This window comes from Chenopodium album, chromosome 24, assembly GCF_948465745.1.
Source record: "Chenopodium album chromosome 24, dcCheAlbu1.1, whole genome shotgun sequence".
In the NCBI taxonomy this organism is placed as follows: Eukaryota; Viridiplantae; Streptophyta; class Magnoliopsida; order Caryophyllales; family Amaranthaceae; genus Chenopodium; species Chenopodium album.
This window is the reverse complement of record NC_137857.1, coordinates 31,127,491-31,147,200: the sequence shown is the minus strand read 5'-3', so window position 1 is coordinate 31,147,200 and position 19,710 is coordinate 31,127,491. Positions and strand designations below refer to the sequence as shown.

At 32.6% G+C, this 19,710-nt stretch overlaps 2 protein-coding genes across 4 annotated transcripts; one reads left to right on the top strand and one right to left on the bottom strand.

The window, feature by feature from the left end:
* The first annotated feature begins 2,123 nt into the window (after window positions 1-2,123).
* LOC145610116 (nucleobase-ascorbate transporter 2) lies at window positions 2,124-7,431 on the top strand. The gene is made up of 14 exons (XM_081665381.1): window positions 2,124-2,588; window positions 2,748-2,845; window positions 3,450-3,626; window positions 4,142-4,242; window positions 4,854-4,929; window positions 5,063-5,122; window positions 5,528-5,712; window positions 5,838-5,934; window positions 6,036-6,122; window positions 6,216-6,274; window positions 6,364-6,455; window positions 6,545-6,622; window positions 6,722-6,882; window positions 6,975-7,431. Exons 1-14 carry the CDS (start codon window positions 2,498-2,500, stop codon window positions 7,185-7,187), a joined length of 1,575 nt encoding a protein of 524 aa, XP_081521507.1. The 5' UTR covers window positions 2,124-2,497; the 3' UTR covers window positions 7,188-7,431.
* Window positions 7,432-7,626: 195 nt separating this feature from the next.
* Window positions 7,627-15,664, bottom strand: LOC145610113 (O-fucosyltransferase 8-like). 3 transcript variants are annotated; one of them, XM_081665378.1, is made up of 10 exons: window positions 15,405-15,664; window positions 12,948-13,034; window positions 12,722-12,821; window positions 12,415-12,491; window positions 10,807-10,895; window positions 10,044-10,164; window positions 9,804-9,947; window positions 9,029-9,363; window positions 8,677-8,917; window positions 7,627-8,150 (listed from the first exon to the last, which is right to left on the bottom strand). In XM_081665378.1, the coding sequence occupies exons 2-10, from the start codon at window positions 12,990-12,992 to the stop codon at window positions 7,842-7,844; spliced, it is 1,461 nt and encodes a 486-aa protein (XP_081521504.1). In that variant the 5' UTR covers window positions 12,993-13,034; window positions 15,405-15,664; the 3' UTR covers window positions 7,627-7,841. The 3 variants fall into 3 exon arrangements, with proteins under 3 accessions (XP_081521504.1, XP_081521502.1, XP_081521503.1); XM_081665376.1 differs by lacking the exon at window positions 15,405-15,664 and adding an exon at window positions 14,604-15,112; XM_081665377.1 differs by lacking the exon at window positions 15,405-15,664 and adding an exon at window positions 14,604-15,112 and having other exon boundaries at window positions 12,415-12,485.
* Between the last annotated feature and the right edge of the window lie 4,046 nt (window positions 15,665-19,710).

Genomic DNA, 19,710 nt, shown 5'->3' with positions numbered 1-19,710 from the left:
AAGATACTATCTTTTGTAATGGCTTTAATATTAACCTATAACTTTTCTGTTAAAGTTGCATTATCTTTGACGAATGTAGTTTTTGACAACTTTGATTAAACTTGTTTTATGAATGTACTTCTGAAGTTGAACTTGGTTTGAATTTAAGATACTATGATTTTGGCATTGCCATGATTTTGTGCTTACCTTTTGTCCAAAATGACTATGGTCGTAAGTGAATATTCAATATTGTTTATTAAACTTAGTCAATTGCCAACTATATTGGGGATACTAATTTACATTTCTATACCGATCTAGCACTAATTACTATTGTAGCAATTGTCAATTTCAAAATGAACACTACTTGATAATAGACAAAGAAAGCGACTTAAGCTCGTTTCCCTCTTTGATTTTGAACAAGAAGGGCAAATTATTGCCCTATTTGAGTTGTTTTAACGGGTGGAGAAAAAGTAATTGCCCCATTTGATTAGAGTGTGTTTTATTCACCTGATTTTTACTTATCTGAAGTTATCTTATTTTATTTAAATTTACATGAATTTATTAAACCTTATCAAAACTTATTTTAGTTGTAATTTATACTTGATTAACCCTTACTAGAACTCATTTTTCTTGAACAAAACTTGTTACACCTGAAGTAAGTGAAAACAAGGTAAACTAAACAGACCCTCATTCAAAGAGGCGAAAACTTTTGTCCACTTTGATCTCATTCAAAGAGGCAGAACAAATCTCAACTTCTTCAAAGCTAATAATGACACTAATAAGGCAACTAGCTGGTAGAAAATTGTTTCAATGAATAGTACTCCCTCCGTCTCATTCTTACATGCTTATTTCTCATTTTGCACGGAAATTAAGAAAGTTAAAAATTCCTTAAAACTAATAATTGGGAGTATAAATATGCATGTGGGGTTAGAGAGAGATAGAGAGAAAGAAAAAGTGGTTGGGAATTAGGAGAGAAAAAGTATTGAGAATTGATGTTAAAGTACAAAAAAAAAAAAAAAAAAAGGTGACAAATCATCAAAAAGAGAATAATATTATATTAAGTACAACCTATAAATAGAAATAGGCATTTAATTTTGGTCACCCAAAAATGAATACAGGCATGTAATAATGGGAAGGAGGGAGTATCCAAATATCGTATTTTCATAATTTTTATACGTATGTGTGAGTAATTAAAGATATATGCATTGAAAATCGTAAAAGATGCAGGTGAGTCGAACAAAAAGGGGTGAATATAGTATAATTTTAAAATATTAACTTTTACAGTATAAATTTTGTGTCATAAAAATTAAAAATATTAATAATTAAATTTATGTACGAAGTATTAACAAGCGTAAATAAGGAAAGGTAAACTACTCCCTCCGTTTTTAAATATTTGCTCCATTTCTCTTGGACACGTATGCTGATGCTAATATTTAATCACTAATATCTTTAATTATCAATAATTATAAATTCTAACAATTGAAAATTAATAATCTATTCATTGAGATAATTCCAACAAATATCCACAAGACTATATATTTTCTTATGCATAAATCACAAACATTAGTCAAAGTAAGACAAATGAATAGTGTAAAAATTAGAAATAAAGCAAGTATTTAAAAACGAATAGAGTAAAAACAAACAGAGAAAGGGTAGTAGTACTCCCTAACTCCCTAGTATGGACTATGGAGTAATTAATATAGAGACATACCTAGTAAACATGCCCCACTACCAAAGGAAAATAAATGACTAAGACTAAAAACTATTTGTACTTTGACTATCTTGTCAAAATTTTAAAATAACTAAAAATAATGACTAGACAAAAACCCACAACATTGGTCATTGGGTCACAAATCAAGGAAAAAACATCTTTTTTCTTCCCTAGTTTTGCCATGTCACCTTCTTTGAGGAGTAAATTTAGGAATTTAGGATTCTTGCAAAAACCAAAACTCTACAATTAATTAACTCATCCCTCCTTAAATATGTTTCTAAGAATATTAGTGCATGTGTATAGTACTACTAGTCTACTACCATCAGAAAAAGTGTGATATTAAATGTGAAAAAAGGCAGTAAAAGCAACGGTAACAAAGGGATTTGGCAGTTCCTTAAAGGGTAATTTGGGAATTTTTCAAAAGCTAACGGAAACCTTTCACATTGTGGAAAAGTGGGCGGCACTTGCTCTTCTTTGTGCTTGTATATAATGCTTCACTATTTGCAAATTTGTTTACTCTCTCTTTTTTTTCCTTCCTTTAATTATTAGTCAGTTTTTTTTTTTTTTTTTCCCTTCTTTTAATCTAATTGAGTGTGTCATTTTCTTTTGACTTTCATTGTAACTCTCATTCTTCTCCTTCCTCAATTTCATGTAACTATCTCTATCTGTATTCCTTTCTACTTGAACTTTTGCGTTCAGGGCCGATTTTGACAATTAAAAGGCGAAACGATAGTGTTTCTTACTACTAGAGGAGTATCATTTTTCTTCCAAATTGAAATTTTAAGGGAAAAACTAAAGGTGGTAAAAATGGAGCCTTTAAAACCTGAGGAGATAAGTCACCCACCAATGGATCAACTTCAAGGTTTAGAGTATTGTATTGATTCCAATCCTTCTTGGGGTAATTTTTCCAAATATATCCTTTTAACTTCATTTATTTATTTTTATTTTTATTAACCAAAATTAAATGCCCATTTCAATAATGCTCGTATTATTAAACATGAAGTTTTAATTAATTAGACAATTAATGGGTAAATTTAATTTGATTGGTTTGGAACAGGGGAAGCTGTTGCTTTGGGTTTCCAGCATTACATCTTGTCTTTAGGAACTGCTGTTATGATTCCTACATTCCTTGTTCCTTTGATGGGAGGCTCTGATGTAAGTTTTATCTTATTTATTTAAACCTTGTTGATTAATTATCATGGGGTTTTGTTAAAAATTCTTAAAATCATTTTTTTTTTTTTTGGTAAGAAAAACTCTTGAAATCAATTACAAATATTTTTTTTTAAAGAAAAAATGAAGTTAATGTGATTTATTTAAATATGAATGTAGTGGCTCATAGTAGAGTTAAATAATAAAATTAACAAAGTTGAAGTATGTTTTAAGTTGTGAATGCTTGGGTGACAGGAATGTTTGCTAATTAAGTAATTATAGTATTATACCATGAATAATTTAACAATAACGTAAGGATACATGTTTTTGTACAACATAAGTCGTGTTTCTTGCACCGAACCTAATTATTGGGGTTTATGTTACGAGTACATTTTTAAGTTTAAAGACACGACTAATTTTATTTATCAAACATGAAAAAACCATTATTTTTATTTTTATATACATTAATTAGACGAATTAAATAAGAGAATCAATTTTGATGAGTACAAATTGGCTTGCTAGTGGAATTAGTTGGTTATTGTTGTTGTGTGAACGCATGAGTGCTAATACATAGACATGGTTTTATCTCTTAACAAACTTGATAATGTAGGGTGACAAAGCAAGAGTTGTGCAAACACTACTATTTGTTCAAGGAATCAATACTCTACTACAAACCCTGTTCGGAACCCGGCTACCGACCGTGATCGGAGCGTCGTACGCTTACATGGTCCCTATCATCTCCATCATCCATGACTCTGCCTTTACAAGGATTGAAGATCCACATATGGTTAGTGTTTGTGTCATCTTTTGAAGATCTTCCAATCTTTTTATTTCTTACACCATTGTATAATGTAACATAATCTTTAAGTACTAGTTGAGGGCCCTTTGTATCATAAATAAAAGAAAGTAATAAAAGTAGATTTAGACCCACCTATGTAATTGGCTTTTAGTAAAGGAACCAACTTTAAGTTCATGAAAGTAAAGTAAGTGTATCAATATACTTATATACTTGCTTGTCTATGAATATGCACATAAGATTCCATATTTTTTTTATACCTTAAAAATTATGTGATACTTATCTTCAATGTCACTTTTGGAAAAGGTTAGTCCAATAGGCTATGGTCATCACAAGCCTAGAAAGCAACAAAATGATGCCCAAATTTACACTTTTACCGTATGATATGATGTGCACATATTGTTGGAATTCCACTAATTTTTTTTACTATGCTAGTACTAAAATAATTTCATTATATTATATGCTTGAATGCTTGATGTTTATGTGTGTGTATTTATTTATTGCAGAGGTTTAATAGTACAATGAGGGCAGTCCAAGGAGCTTTAATTGTGGCGTCAAGTCTTCAAATTATCCTCGGATATAGTCAATTATGGGCTATTTGTTCAAGGTTAATTTTTTGTTTTATTTGTTAGTAAGTAACTAAGTATAATACTCTAGAGTCTAGACTGTTAGCACCCACAAGACCATGAGGCCCCGGCGATTCAAGCAATGTGACATAGGGGGGTCGAGTAGTGATAAATCAATCTCCAAGATTACCGTAAGCTTAATGCCCTAATCCTGTTCACGCGGTTGCACCCATAGGCCCCGGGCATTGAAATAATGCAACATAGGGGCCAAATAAATCAATCTCCAAGATTTGTCCTATCTCAATAGCATGTTTGTAGCAAATTTTAAAGTGGGCCGGGTGGTCTAACACGAAATACTACCTAAGTACTTCGTATTATTTCCTCTATCTCTTTCCATTTACAGACTTACAGTTACCTGTTTAACTCGCGGTCTTTTTAACAGTGCACACTTAGTAGGTTGTCCCGTCTAAGAACAACTTTAGTATCCAAGAGCAATTGTGGGTTCTTTGGACTTTTGAAGTCGACTCTGTAGCTAAGAGTGAACAAGAGCTATTGTCCTATTGATAATCTATGTGAACTTAAATGTGAAATGGAAGAAATAAATTAAAATGTAATGTTGTAATTAACAAACATTAGTTTTATGGTATGACAGGTTTTTTAGTCCATTGGGAATGGTTCCAGTTATATCACTGGTGGGTTTTGGTCTTCTTGACAGGGGATTTCCTGTGGTAAGTACAATCAGTCTTTAATCATGGTTTAAATTTTAAATTAACATTCATTTCGAAATTAGTTACTGGTCTGCTTTAGAACCAAATATATCATTTATTTTCTAACATTTTAATATGGTTGTATAATTTTCAGGTGGGACGATGTGTTGAAATTGGCATTCCCATGCTTATTTTGTTTGTTGTCTTCTCTCAGGTATTTTGTCAAATATTATTGGAACCATTGTATGATTAGGATAGTACTCATTTTGTCCAAAGTTTGAAAATTTGTAACTTATTTATAATCTTTAGTGGACATTATTGGGGCTAATTGAATATTAGTGGCTTCCACTAACAATAACTAGATAAGCTTGATATGATACACAAATAGTTAAACCAGTGAAAGTATTTGAAAGCATGCAACATCTTGACTGTTTAGCAATGAGTAAATTGTTTAGATCAAAAGATGGGACATATACTCCCTCGGTATCTAAAGGTTCTTCCTGTTTGGACTTTGGACGGTGGTTGTCTGACAAAAAGAGTCAAAATAGGGAAAGCTTTTAGCAACATAGGGAGTAAGAGTGTAAGACAGTAGAACTTATTTATTTTTTTCTTTGTGCAGTATCTGAAGCATTTTCAGGTGAGGAAGCTGCCAATGCTGGAGCGCTTTGCTCTCGTTCTAGCAGTTACTGTTATATGGGCATATGCACACCTGTTGACAGCTAGTGGTGCTTACAAACACCGCCCTGCTAAAACTCAAATGAACTGTCGAACTGACAAGGCTAACCTTATCTCTACTGCACCATGGTAAGCTAATGACAAGAATCTGTCTCAGTGTTGGGAAACTCCTTACTGTTATAATGTTATGATCTGCACCATAGCCCACACTTTTGGGAAAATTCTCATTTATCCCTCGATTTTTGCTTGTGTAGGATAAAGATCCCATATCCTTTACAATGGGGTGCACCTTCTTTTGACCCCGGTCATGCATTTGGAATGATGGCTGCTGTACTAGTCTCACTTATTGAGGTAGCATATAGAGTCGCTATAAATTAAGCATTACAAACTTGTAATCCTTCCTGTTTATGACTTGGACATGATTATAACGCGTGTAATTTCTTCTTTTATAGTCAACTGGAGCTTTTAAAGCAGCAGCTCGTTTAGCAAGCGCCACTCCCCCACCAGCTCATGTGCTGAGCCGCGGTATAGGCTGGCAGGTAGGTTATATATAATGTCTTCCTACAGCCGTTGGAGGATGCCCTTTTCTTGTGTGGGTGTGTGCTTTTACTGATATACCGTAACGTTCACAGGGTATTGGGATCTTACTCAGTGGACTCTTTGGAACATTAAGTGGTTCTGCTGTCTCTATGTGAGTTGCTACATGCATATCCCTGGTTTTCAGCTAATGCAAGCTTCCTAGCTATAACTAAACATTAATATAAAATTTGTCGAATATAGAGAAAATGTAGGCCTGATTGGAAGCACTCGTGTTGGAAGTCGCAGAGTTATACAGATTTCTGCTGGTTTCATGATCTTTTTCTCAATATTAGGTAAGGCCAAAACTACCTTCTTATGTCTCCTATAAAAGACATCATAAATCTGCCAATAGATTCTCAGTTTTTCTGATTGATTCCTACAGGAAAATTTGGGGCTCTTTTCGCTTCAATACCTTTCACTATATTTGCTGCAATGTACTGTGTTTTCTTTGGCCTTGTTGGTAAGTCACACAATCATTTTGGATTTGTGTAGTGGAAGTAAACAACAGAGATTTATAAACTGATTTACTTGGGTTTGTTGTTCGTTGATGGTTTTCCAGGTTCCGTCGGGCTATCATTCTTGCAGTTCACAAATATGAACTCAATGAGAAATCTCTTCATCGTAGGTGTATCTATGTTTCTTGGTCTGTCTATTCCTAATTATTTTAGAGAATTCTCGGCCAGTGCTCTACATGGACCTTCTCACACCAGGGCTGGATGGGTAAGAACATTATTACCACTTAAACCTCTACATCTTGCTAAATTTTCTTCTCCAGTGAAAAATAACTCTAGTTTTGGTGGTTGTTATTGCAGTTCAATGATTTCCTCAATACTATCTTCTCCTCTTCGCCGGCAGTGGCGCTGATTATCTCAGTTCTCCTTGACAACACCCTTGAATACAAGGATAGTGCTAAAGACAGAGGAATGCCATGGTGGGTCAAATTCCGGACATTCAAAGGAGACAGTCGAAACGAGGAGTTCTACACCCTTCCCTTTAACCTCAACCGTTTTTTCCCTCCATCATAAAGCGTGGTTGAGCCTTAAAGAGAGGGGCCTTAAACAGAGGGGACAGAGGAGTAGTTTTAAAACCCTTAAACCAATTTTCCGCTCCATCATAACCCCCTTAGAAGTAGTTTAGTACCATAGATAGCATTGTGATTATTATCACAATCCTGGTGATGATGGAGAAATGTTATTATCATAGAGTAAATCAAGCTTTGCTCTTTGGCCCTTTCGGCCTTCCCCAGCAATTGATTTATGTATATCTCAACTCGGTATTTCGGGTTCAATTCAATAATAGAAATTATTTATTTGTTCTTTTTAACCAAAGTCCACACTTCAGCAGTATCTTCTGACATATCTGACTACTGATGACAAACAGCACTTTTATCTCTTGTGGCATACTATATATAGTCAATGACTGAAGTATCATTTTCACACCAAGAATAAGGAGGATTGCCTTGAACTTTATATTCATTTACTGATTTACCCAAAAAATTAAGTGTATTTACATCAATGATCTAGTATAAAATGTTGGGGGAAAATAAAAATCAAAACTGCCCCCTCCCCCCTCTGACCACCCGAAAACAAAAGGAAAGTGTGGAAGAGAGATTTTGCTTATCTTGGCTTATTCATCAGGTTGAATGGTTGATTTATTCACAGCAAAAGTCAGGTGAAAGTCTAGTGAGCTTTGCACATGCATTCGGGGCTCCTAGGTTGCCGATATATGCTTTGTCCAAATCGTCTCACGTGAACCCTTTGACCTTCTTCTATCATTTTTGTTACCCTATACTGAAAACTGTTCCATGCTATGGTGTCATTATCTAACAATATTGCTGATAGCCTCTTCTTGTTTGGCCGCAAGGTAGGAGCATGACCGCCTCCAAAATAAGTGCGAAACCCAGATACTAATGATGATAGTTGGCTTCCCGAGTCAGTCATGCCAAAAACATCAGCCGTTGCACATGCAATGAAGTCCAGTGCAGCAAGCTGCAGGTGATGATTAGAAAACATAAGAATCATATTGATCAGGCTGTATGTAAGCCTATAGGCCAAAATGTGTGATTAGTCAAGATGGTGTTTACTAAACCCTTTTTCTAAAGGAATTAACATATACACATAACCTGGCCTAGATAAGTGTGCTTTAGCTGGATGTAATTTTGAAACGAGTGACTTCTTGGTAAGCTGCTTGAACTATGCATTGATTCATAATGATTATATGCATTGATTCAGAATGATCAAATAAGACAAGTTGGTTTGTATAGGCATTTGCAGTGGTTAATTTTGGGATCTTAAATGTGGCCAATGTGTTAATTTTGGGAGCTCTGACCTGTGCCAAAAGTAAAAGATGCCTGGGTTCTGGATTTGTCGATAACATTTTGGAGATTAAATTCACAACTGAGTAAACATCCATATATATGTGGCGTGACCTACTTTCAGGTAAAAAAAAAAATGCAACAAAACTATACTGAAAAAAAAGGATGTTTTACGTATAGGTATCACTGAAACAGCTTACCTGAGAAGAGAAATTCCTAAAAGGCTCGAGTTCACTGGGAGCCAGAAGATCTTCCTTGGTTACCAAATTTGGATAAAGGCTGCTGAAAGGCTTCATCCTTGACTTTCCATCATAAATTTGAGATCCAGCAAGATATATGTACGTGCGACGCTCGAAACCAAGACCAGCAAGAAGAATTCCTGCTTCCTCTGGTGTCAAGGGACACCTTCCAGAGATTCTCAATTCTTCAGGAGACACGGGCCTGTACACAGCATCAAGAGATAGAGATATATCAAATTAAATGAGGGAAGTAATAGACAACTGGCTTAGAACAAACGATCTAACATCTGACAGAATGAGATTGCTAACATACTTCAACCCCTTAAGTCGTTGAAGGAGCAATGGGAAATGAGTTTCTCTGTAAGCTTGGAGTTCTTTTCTCTCAATTTCTCCACCACCAAATTCACAAAAGGAATAAGCCACCATATCCACTTCAAATCTCAGATGTAGAGCAAGATACTTGGAAGGACCTTTACTCATATTATCCCTTCTTGAGTCATTGTCAGGCATAAAGTTTCCAAGAAGCTCCTTGTCTATCCGATTTCTTGATGAGTCATATTCCCTAATCCTTCTAACTAATAGCGATCCAACTTGTTGGATTTTGGGCACAAACCTCAAAGCATGAAAATTGCATTTACACCTCAATTTCTGGAATAAAGATAATAAATCAGTATGTAAAGAACTTCATACATTTGATGAACTAATAAAAGTAACATACTGAGAGCTAATGATCAGGGATCCAAACTGTAAAAAAGATTCAGTTTTCACTTTCCAGAAAATTTCCAGCAGCTTAATTTAAATTTAAACTTACATTATATCAGATTTCAGAACCTCAACAGCAAAGAAAAGCAGGTTATTTCACAAATGAAGCAAGACACAAACTCTAATTAAGAGCACTTAATCTTAAGGATGAAATCTTGATTATTTTCCACAGGATGCAAGAAAAGTAGTTTAAATTCAAACTAACCAAAAGGAGACATGAACATAATGCTAGAGTGCTAGACGACCATGGTTTTGTTACATATGTAACATCTTCACATATATGTTGAAAAAAACATATATAAATACTTTGAAATAATGTTATTAACCTGAAGGTGAGGAGGCAGTGGATCAAACCCAAAACGGTTTCCAAAGCCAAGTAAATGCACAACGCCGTTTTGCAGGAGGATTGGAAGTACAAGTCTCATATAATCAGCTGGTGTTGCCTCCTTATCAAGATCTGCATCAGTAACCTAAAAAGTAAAGTAACTTGAGAAAGTATCCACAAATTTGTAGTCCAATTAAAGAGATTGAAGATTGAAAAAAGGCAACAAATAAAAACAACTTACTACACTACCAATTGCTTCAAGGTCTATTGATCTCAACTGTTGAGGGAGTTCCTTGGTAATGAATATGTCATCCTTCAATGAGTTGATGAAATGCTCTTCTTGATAAATATCACCAAACTGGCTGTCAATTTGTATTATTTCATAGCACAAATTAGCAAAAAGTATTACGAAACTCAACATACATAGATTTAATCTAAAAGATTCTTGTGTAATGGTAACTAACACTTCCATCACTGAAAATAAAGCCTATAAAAACAAGGGTAAACTTGACAAGCTTGGTGATCTTTTGTCTTAGAATGGTGAATTGCAATACACAACTCTCAGTAATGATCCCACTGCATGGAGGTGTTTATAAAGATCATGAAGTCTAAATGTTTGTCACTATAGATTATCAGAAAGGATAACATCTTTTTATCTAAATGTTGCCAGTTGCCACCTCCCGGGTAAGTGCTTTGGTGTAAATTTGACAAAACAAGTTGGGAAAAGAGGAAAAACATTGTAATAAGGTGACAAAGTAAAACCAATGAACTCATGTAAATTTTTAATTTGAACATTTTAGAAGACGCCAATGTCTAATTTTTAAATTCATCATAAGTACAGAAGAAAATAAGTAAAATAGTCTGTTTTCTTCCACTATTTACTTTTTTTCAGGGAGGAGGGAGGGGGGGGGGGGGGGGGGAAGCGAAGGGGTTGCATAAGGGAGAGTAGAAAGAATTAATAGCTTAATGCTACAAATATATGTAGCAGCAACTCAGAATCGCACCTTGGATCCTTCCAAACACTGCTATACAGAAATCTTGGGAGAACTAAACTTGCATTGAGTAGTGATGCAACTGCAACTGCATTGCAGACCTGAAGACACCCAAAATATTCCATCAAGTTTCTGGTTTTTGAAACAAAATGTTAAACATCAGACAGGTTCCTTTCTTTTTATAAAGAGGAAATATACACATTTGCTAATGGTATCCTTATCAAACAGGTTCCTTTTTAAGGACACAAGAAATAAACAAAAAACTAAATGAATCTACAGTTACTACGACACCCCAGTATGTTGTTGTACCCCAAATCTGACATGACATACAACACCTCAAACACACATGGATACAAATGTATGTTAAGATCTTTAAGGATTAATACATACTCCGTAATAGAATCACATAAAGATTTCTGTATGTGTCTGATACAGTGATACTTCTATTGTGTCTGATACTCTGATGTTTTGTTACCAAATTGATAGTAACTTCATTTAACAAAGGATTATGTTTTAATAAATTATTTTGTTACCAATCTGATAGAAAATGTGTTCATGTAAGAAACAAGTTTTCCCAGCCTTGCACAGCAATCAGGTCAAGTCATTGTTTAGGTGAGTCTAAACATTGTGCATATAAAACTTAATTACGTACTTAAGCAGCACCTTTTCATTGTACTTAACAACGGAAAAAAATGCAGTACCTGATTTTTAGAATATAAAAAGAGAGGGCCCGAGAATCAATCAAAGAGTCCCAAAACTCTTTCATGGCTCATTGTTTAGTGAATAAACTAGTTTTCTTAGGCCTTGTTTAAATCTCCTTATATTCGCTTATTTCAGAAAAATAAGTCCATATTAGGGTTAAAAAGGGTTACCCAAGTTCAATTTACAAATAAAATAAGTTCTAATAAGGTCTCATAAGTTCTCGTAAATTCAGATAATTTCTGATAATTTCTAGGTTATTATATAAAATCATCATGACGCTGAAAGCAACATGACAGAGTGACAGACAATATAAATCAAAATTCGGAACTTAATATCCATGAATTTTCACATCTTATTTTCTTAAGAAAGATCATTCTCTTTCCAATATAAACTTGTATAGGTGATAACTAATAAGTGCTCATCTGCCTCTCTTTGGCTCTTGCATTTTACTACTTTCATTGTAATTTCAGAGTCTCCAAATGTTTATATTCTTTATAATAATATCAAAATTTAAAATATTTAGCAAAGCAATCACTAGATACTGCTATTCTGAGTACAGTATTGGAAACTTAGAAGTCAGAACAAAGTAACTCACTAATATGAAAGCCAAAAGGTTAGCAATATAGGCTTCACACAGCACATTAAGGGAGCCAGATATAGATAATGGATAAACTGGAAAAAGATCATGTTGTTTATTGTCATTTTGGCAATGTTTCTAAACAAATACTCAGTCAAGCCCCTAGCCTCTTGGGAGGTGAAGATACAAGCAGCTTTCCCGATCAGCAAAGGGGGTATCTTTAGAGCAATAAGTACAAGATAGCTGCCAATAATCTTATAGGAAATCAGTTAGTTATGTTCTAACAGCCTAAGAAGTTGGATGAGATTGGAAAATAAAGTGAGTTTGCACATTGCACTTACGGCAACTCGTTGTTGATTGAGACCACCATTTGCACTGACTAATATAAATCCATTGCTATTTTTAGGACTTCCTGTACCTCGAAATTGGAAAGGAAAAGAATCAATTTTAGCTTAATAAATTAGTACACAAAAAAATTCCAACATAGCAACCCTAATAGATCAAATTCTCAGTTAACACATGCATCCATCTAGCTGTATTTATTGCTAAGCTGTCAAAGGAAGTTACTAGATGACCAAGAGGCTTGAAAAGGAAGAATTTCTGTACAGTGGGTGCAATTAGTAAGGTAGCATAGAAAAATGTAACTACCTTGACCCTCTGGCCTTTGCACGTCTGCACAAGGTTTCCACACTGCTGCTCGCGAAGATAGTTCTTTCCACGACTTACTTGGCAAACGTCCAAACTCTTGCTACACCATCAATATATGCACACAATTTATCAGTAATTGAGCATGAAGGCAGAAAAGAAACATATGAGTAAAGGATTTTTTTTTTTATTTTTTTTAAAGGCTCTAGTGTAGATGCTGAAGCAAGACCTGTGCAAGACTAGTTGAAGCCAAGTTCAGAAGACGGCCATACATCAAAGGAGAACTTTCTTCCTTGCTAGAATTACCTCGTACATCCTTCCATGAACATATGCAAAATCAATAAGATTATTGGCATCCCTTTAGTTACGTCCCTAAGCATTACAAGAAAATTTTCAAATACACCAAAGTGAAAAACTACTACTTAATTGACAACATGAGTGGCAAGGGGACAAATACATTGAAGTATGAAGTTAAAAAACCAAATAAACGAAGAAAATATTTTATTCCAACAGTAAAATGATTATCCTAAACCCTGGTTTCTGGAGAGAACCACCAGACAAACAGAGACAAAAGTATGAAGGTTCACACACTGTAGTATAGTGAAGGCCATCTGGTGTTATTGCAGTAGGAAAGAACCATAGACAAGATCTAATTTATAAGGCTAGTCCATTTATCTTTGGAATATTTTATAGAAATAAGGAAGTCAACTAGTGAGATCGACAGATCATTGAGCCTCAGACAGATTAATTCGGAAATTATCAACATCTAAAACCATCATCTGATTGATATAGTAATTATTGATGCCTCGAAGTCAGCAGCTATCAACTCAACTATTACAAGTGATCAATCATCCCACAGCCTAATGTAGGAATTTATAGGGTCAAAAGACAGTCATCACATAAGTAAACCCTCACTTTTGTCTTTGGCCAACTTCTATGGACCATCAAATGTAATAAATGATTAGCACAAAACAGCATTATAAGCTATCTTTTGACTAAAAGCGGCTAGCGTAGTTACTTGTGCTAAGAAAGACCAATTAAGAGTTCGTTTTACAGAGGAAAAAAAAAACATCCAGATCAAAATAGTTCATTGAGCTTACCACAAGCTGAGAAGATCACCTATTGCTAAAATATCAGCTCCAGTATTTCTATTTTATTCAAAAATACTTATAGCTTGCCTATACAATGAATCGGAAACCACTGTTTTAATTAAAGTACCATTGTGGTAACATTAACAAAAGAGAATCCTTGGCACTGATGAGCATGCTCTAGACTCTTGTACATCCTTCCTAATGCTAGCTAACTTGCGGGAGGGGAAAAAAAGGCTAGACACCAACCCACACCAAGGTTACTACACTAAGCCTTCGTAGTATAGACAACGACTAGGAAAGGTTAGCATCTAGAAATTCCTTTTGGTACTTCTGTAGTTGTTACGTGAATATATTCTTGGAGGATCTTGCAGATGATTTACAGGGAGAAGCATGAAACCGCCATAGATTACCTCTAAGTTACAGATTCCATCCTCCTATTAGTAGGCTTCTACTTAATAATCTGGTCTTTGTTTTCCAAAAAAGAAAAAAAAAAAAAAAAACTGGTCTTTTTTCTAGCTAACTTATGACAAGAAGTTTATTCATGCCTCCTAACTAATAAGCTCTGTTCCTCTCAGAAATTAATGTTGTAATTTCTATAAAAAGAAAATAATTAAAAAAAATCCGATCAGAAACTAGAGTGTGGAGCATATAAAGAAAGTCAGAACTGCGGAATGGAAGAATAAGGCCAAATCTCAATTCCGAATCTCCAGTAAATATGTTACTAATTTCTCAAGACTATCCAGCATGAAAATATATATCGATCGATTGATGATAAAAATAACGAAGTTTGGTACCTTTGACGTGTTCCTTTCTAAGACAGAGCTTTTACGAAAATTCATAGAACTGAAGTCCGCAAACATAAGGGAATCCAACCAAATGAACAAACCCATCAACCCAAATGCAAAACCAAACAACCTTAATTGCCTGTGAAACCAATTATGCCTTTTCCCACCATATACACCTTTACAATTTGATTGCTTTGCTGCCATACTATTACTACCATATATACCACCAAAGAGAAAATTCTTGCACCAATGATATTCTGATCCTAACACCCTTCTACCTGAAAAATGATTACTATTGGCTGGACCCTCGGAACACCTCGCTGGACACTCTCTCATCCCAAACAAGAAATCAACATTAGCCGGATGAGGATGTGGACTCTTTGGTGATCCAAGCTTCCCCATTTCACTTACAATCTCTCCCTAAAAAATCCAACAATCTAAAATTCTCGTTCGTTCTTCCCCGAGAAAAATCAATAGCACAACAAATTTCCCTCCTTTTCACAAGTGGGCATTTCTATTTTCACACGCCTACAAACTCCATATACCAATTCAACAAAAAAGACTTTTCACTTGAATTTTTATTCACAAACTTTGAATTTTAATATACAGAAAGTGTCAAATTAGCTGAAACAATAACATCAAACTGACCTAAGCAAAAATTCAAAGTGAAGCTACAAATATTCATTAGGTAGATAGACAACGATATGTGAGTGAAATTCAAGCAACAAATCGTGAAATAATTAAATAAAACCTAATTGATTCGATTGCAATAAACATGAATTCATAAATTAATTTAGAATTACGACTCACCAAATTCCAAATGTAGGTGGTTAGTTGGGTGGCTTTGACCGTCCAAATTGATAGCAATCGGGAAGACGAAGGCGACGAATGAGCGTAAAATAGAAGAAGCAAACCCTAAATTCCGTCATTTTCCCCCAATTTGATTTGGGATGAGAAAATTAGGGTTAGAAATTGAACTGAAATCAAAGGAAGAAGATGAAGAAGAAGAAATTAAGAGAGAATTTTTTTTAAAATAAATAAAAATTGTTTTTTAATTGGAGCGTACCAAAAAAATTGGAGCAGTTGGCGGGAACAAAGAACAACGGCAACAACTTCTTTTGCTAATGTTAATCCTTGTAGAACTCCAAACTTGCATTTTTTTTTTTTTTTTTAATTATTTTTTGAAGTGATTTCTGAATTTTCTGAAAAATGTTTAACAATGGGTTTTTGAAAATTAAAAAACCTAAAATTGTGTTAAAATAGTTGACGATTTTTAAGGTAATTGTCTATTTTTACTCCTTTCTAAAAAGAAAACAACTACTAGTTTGAACGTGGAGTGGAAAGAAGGTAAAAATTTTGACAAAGTATAAAACATACAATGTACTACAAGTCTACAAATAAAATTACTTAGTATACTTAACAAAAGGAAAATTTAACAATTACCACCTACAATTGTTGCTATTTTAGCAATTACCACCTACGGTTATTTTTTTTTTATTTTTTTTTTTGAATTTTACCACATACTATTTTTTAAAACATCAAAACTTCTCACCTACTTGGCTCTCAGCTCAAATGTAACGTCATATGGGGCCCACTAACTACATTTTCCCTCCATTTCTTTCTTTCTCAATTGATTTCTCATTCCCTTGTATTGTACTCCTCTCAAAATTGGGAGAAAACTTCAATTCGTGAAATAATTAACATGAATATGCAAATTAATTTGAAGTTTTTCCCCAATTTTAAGAGGAGTTCAATATAGGAAAATAAGAAATTGAGATAGAAAGAAAGAAAAGGAGAAAAATAAGGTGAGAATGTAGTTAGTGGGTCCCGCATGACATCACACTTCAGTTTATAGCAAGTAGGTAGGAAGTTTTCATGTTTTAAAAAATAGTACCCGTCAAAAAAAAAAAAAAAAAAAAAAAAATAGCAGGTGGTAATAATAAAAAAAAACAAAAATTATAGGTGCTAATTGCTAAAACACCAACAACAATTGTAGGTGGTAATTGTCAAAAAATCCTTACAAAAATTACTCGTATTTTTTCATTGTTGAGGCATGCATATTATTTATTTATTTTTACTATTGTTAGGGTATCTATAATTGAAAATCAGAAAAACTTTAAGATGCATAACATGGCAATTAGCTTTATTTTGTAAGCAAGTTACATTTTTTTCCCAAACAAAAAGAAGCGTCTTATTGATCTAAAACTCACATGATTCAACCATTCAAATTAATGCGGCTTAGTATAGGCATGGCCCCTTGAAGATTGAAAGTGGAATGTGGAGGGAAGAGTACATAAATCAAAATGTGGAGAGAAATTACAGGAACCTTCACTCCAAATTGGTCCATTGGGTAAGAGTAAGGCAAACAAGCTAACGTAGTTTTGTTTTAGCTATTTGCATTACAAAGATAAAAGTGTTGTGTGCTTCTTTAAATTTTCTTTGTTCCTTTAATATTGCAATAATTACAGTACTATTTTTAAAGATATTTCACAAATATTTCAACATCTCTATTTTTTAAAAGTTTTTATTTTTTTATTTTTTTTTATGCTTATGAAGTTCTAACTACACTCAGCCTCATGGAGTCATGGTTGTATCTTTTTGCTTCTATTAACACATGACCAATTTGTCTGGGTGCTTTTGTTTTTCTCTCTTCACTGTTCCCCTTTCTTAATTTACGTGCCAAGTGCCCAGCCAGGCATATCTTCACCTGAAATAAGGAAATCGTTATACAGGTATGAAGGAAGAAAACTTAAACTGTAGTTGATAAAAAAAAAAAACAGACCTAAATTAAAATCAAAGCTAACATCAATATTTAGTGCAATGCTTGACTATTGTGACCAAGTTAGAGTATTATTGATGACTTCCTTGTGGACGTAGGTTAAGTACTTTGACTTGATCTCTTCATCTGAAATAAGGAGATCTGGTCTGATTTAATAAGGTTTGATCTATATATATATAACATATGGTCTGGTATGATCTGATTAATTAGTTTAGTTTGACTAAAGTTTGATAGATTTTTAATAAGAATCTATATAGAAAAATATCATCAAATTGAATTTTGTTAGATTCGTCTCATCATGTACTTTTTTTTTTAAAAGGAATCTCATCATGTACTTTTTAAATATGTAATTTTCATAATTTGTTTAATATGCAATTCACGATATTTAGTAATAAGTAAATGATAATTAAAAGTATCGATCTTAAAGTTTTTGGTCTAGTCTGATTTGATCTGAAACAAGTTGAAGATAACAAGTGCTTAAAGTTGAAAGCTGAAACAAGGCATATATATATATATTATCAATAATGGGCTGAGAAACTACAAAGGCATTGCAATACACAAAATATGTTTATTACCAAAGATTATTTCTTTCGCAAATACATTTAAAGACTCTTCTTTGCAATGTTTAACCATGATAACATAAGTATGAGACTAATTACAATATCAACTTTTCAAGTATTAGCTAGGTGAAACCCTCATTTGCTCTAAAATACTAAGGCCTCGTTCTTTAGAGCTGCTCTGCTCTGCTCTGCTTTACTCTACTCTGCTCTGCTGAAATCTGCTCTGCTCTGCCCTGCTCTGCTTAAAATTAATTCTTAATATTGAATTATAATAATAATAATAATTAATATTTAATAATAATAATAATAATTAATATTTAATAATAATAATAATAATTAATATTTAATAATAATAATAATTAATATTTAATAATAATAATAATAATTAATATTTAATAATAATAATAATATTTAATAATAATAATAAGTATTAATATTTAATAATAATAATAATTAATATTAAATAATAGTAATAAATAATTAATATTTAATAATAATAATTAATATTTAATAATAATTAATTTTAAATAATAATTAATATTTAATAATAATAAATAATTAATATTTAATAATAATAATAATTAACATTTAATAATAATAACAATAATAAATAATTAATATTTATTAATAATAATTAATAATAAATAATAATGATTAATATTTAATAACAATAATATATAATATTTAATAATAATAATAATATTAAAAATTAATATTTAATAATAATAATAAATAATAATATTATAATAATTAATATTTAATAATAATAGTAATTATAATAATGATAATAATAGTAATAATAATATTAATAATAATAATAATAATGATGAAATCTGCTCGGCTCTGCTCTACTTCAATCTGCTCTGCTCTGCTGAAATCTGCTTTGCTTTGCTTTGCTCTGCTGTGCTCGGCTGAAATCTGCTCTACTCTGCTCTGCTCTGCCCTGCCCAGAAGCTCAAAAGAACAGGGCCTAATTATCAAATTATCTCGTCAATTTTTTTAAAAAAAAATACTTATGAAATTTACAAACAAAAAAGTTATCAATCATATCGAACTACAATAACCTGCCAAGAAAATGGAAAAATTTGATTTTACACAAGGGGAAAAAGTAATTTTGACTCACTTCAAAGTTAGTTGTTTCTATTGATTAAATGTATACTCCCTCGATAGATATTTCATTACTTGATCCACTTTCCTTTTGCGCCCATATTTTTTACTTGCTACATTTATTTTTTTCGGAAATCTTTCACAATCAATAATCAATAATCAATAATAATATATACTAAAAGTCACAGGTGTGTCCCTATTTTATTTTATTTTCTTTAAAAAAGACTATTTAGGAAACAAATATTATACATAAATAAGAGAATAAAAAAGATTTAATATATCTTTCCACAATTCATATTATACCATATAATTGTGAAAAAAAAAATCCTAACATAATTACATATATAGTACTCCATATTATGTACTACTCTACCATTATTACAACAAGGATATTTTTTACAGGATTTTTTTTTTTTTTTTGAGGATTTTTTTCTTTTTAATTATTTATGAAGAGCTTGCTAAGAAAGCTATAAGTAATATTTTAAGTCAATTTATTATTGAAAAAAAAAACCGCATAAGAGAGAATGAATAATTGTATGTAACAAAAAATCTATTTGCGAGATAAACACATATTGTTAAGAAATTCATTTGTTTAACAAGAAGAAAATGATATACATTTGTTGGTGAAATATACTGTATTTTTTATAATTGTATATTGTATTAATTAAAT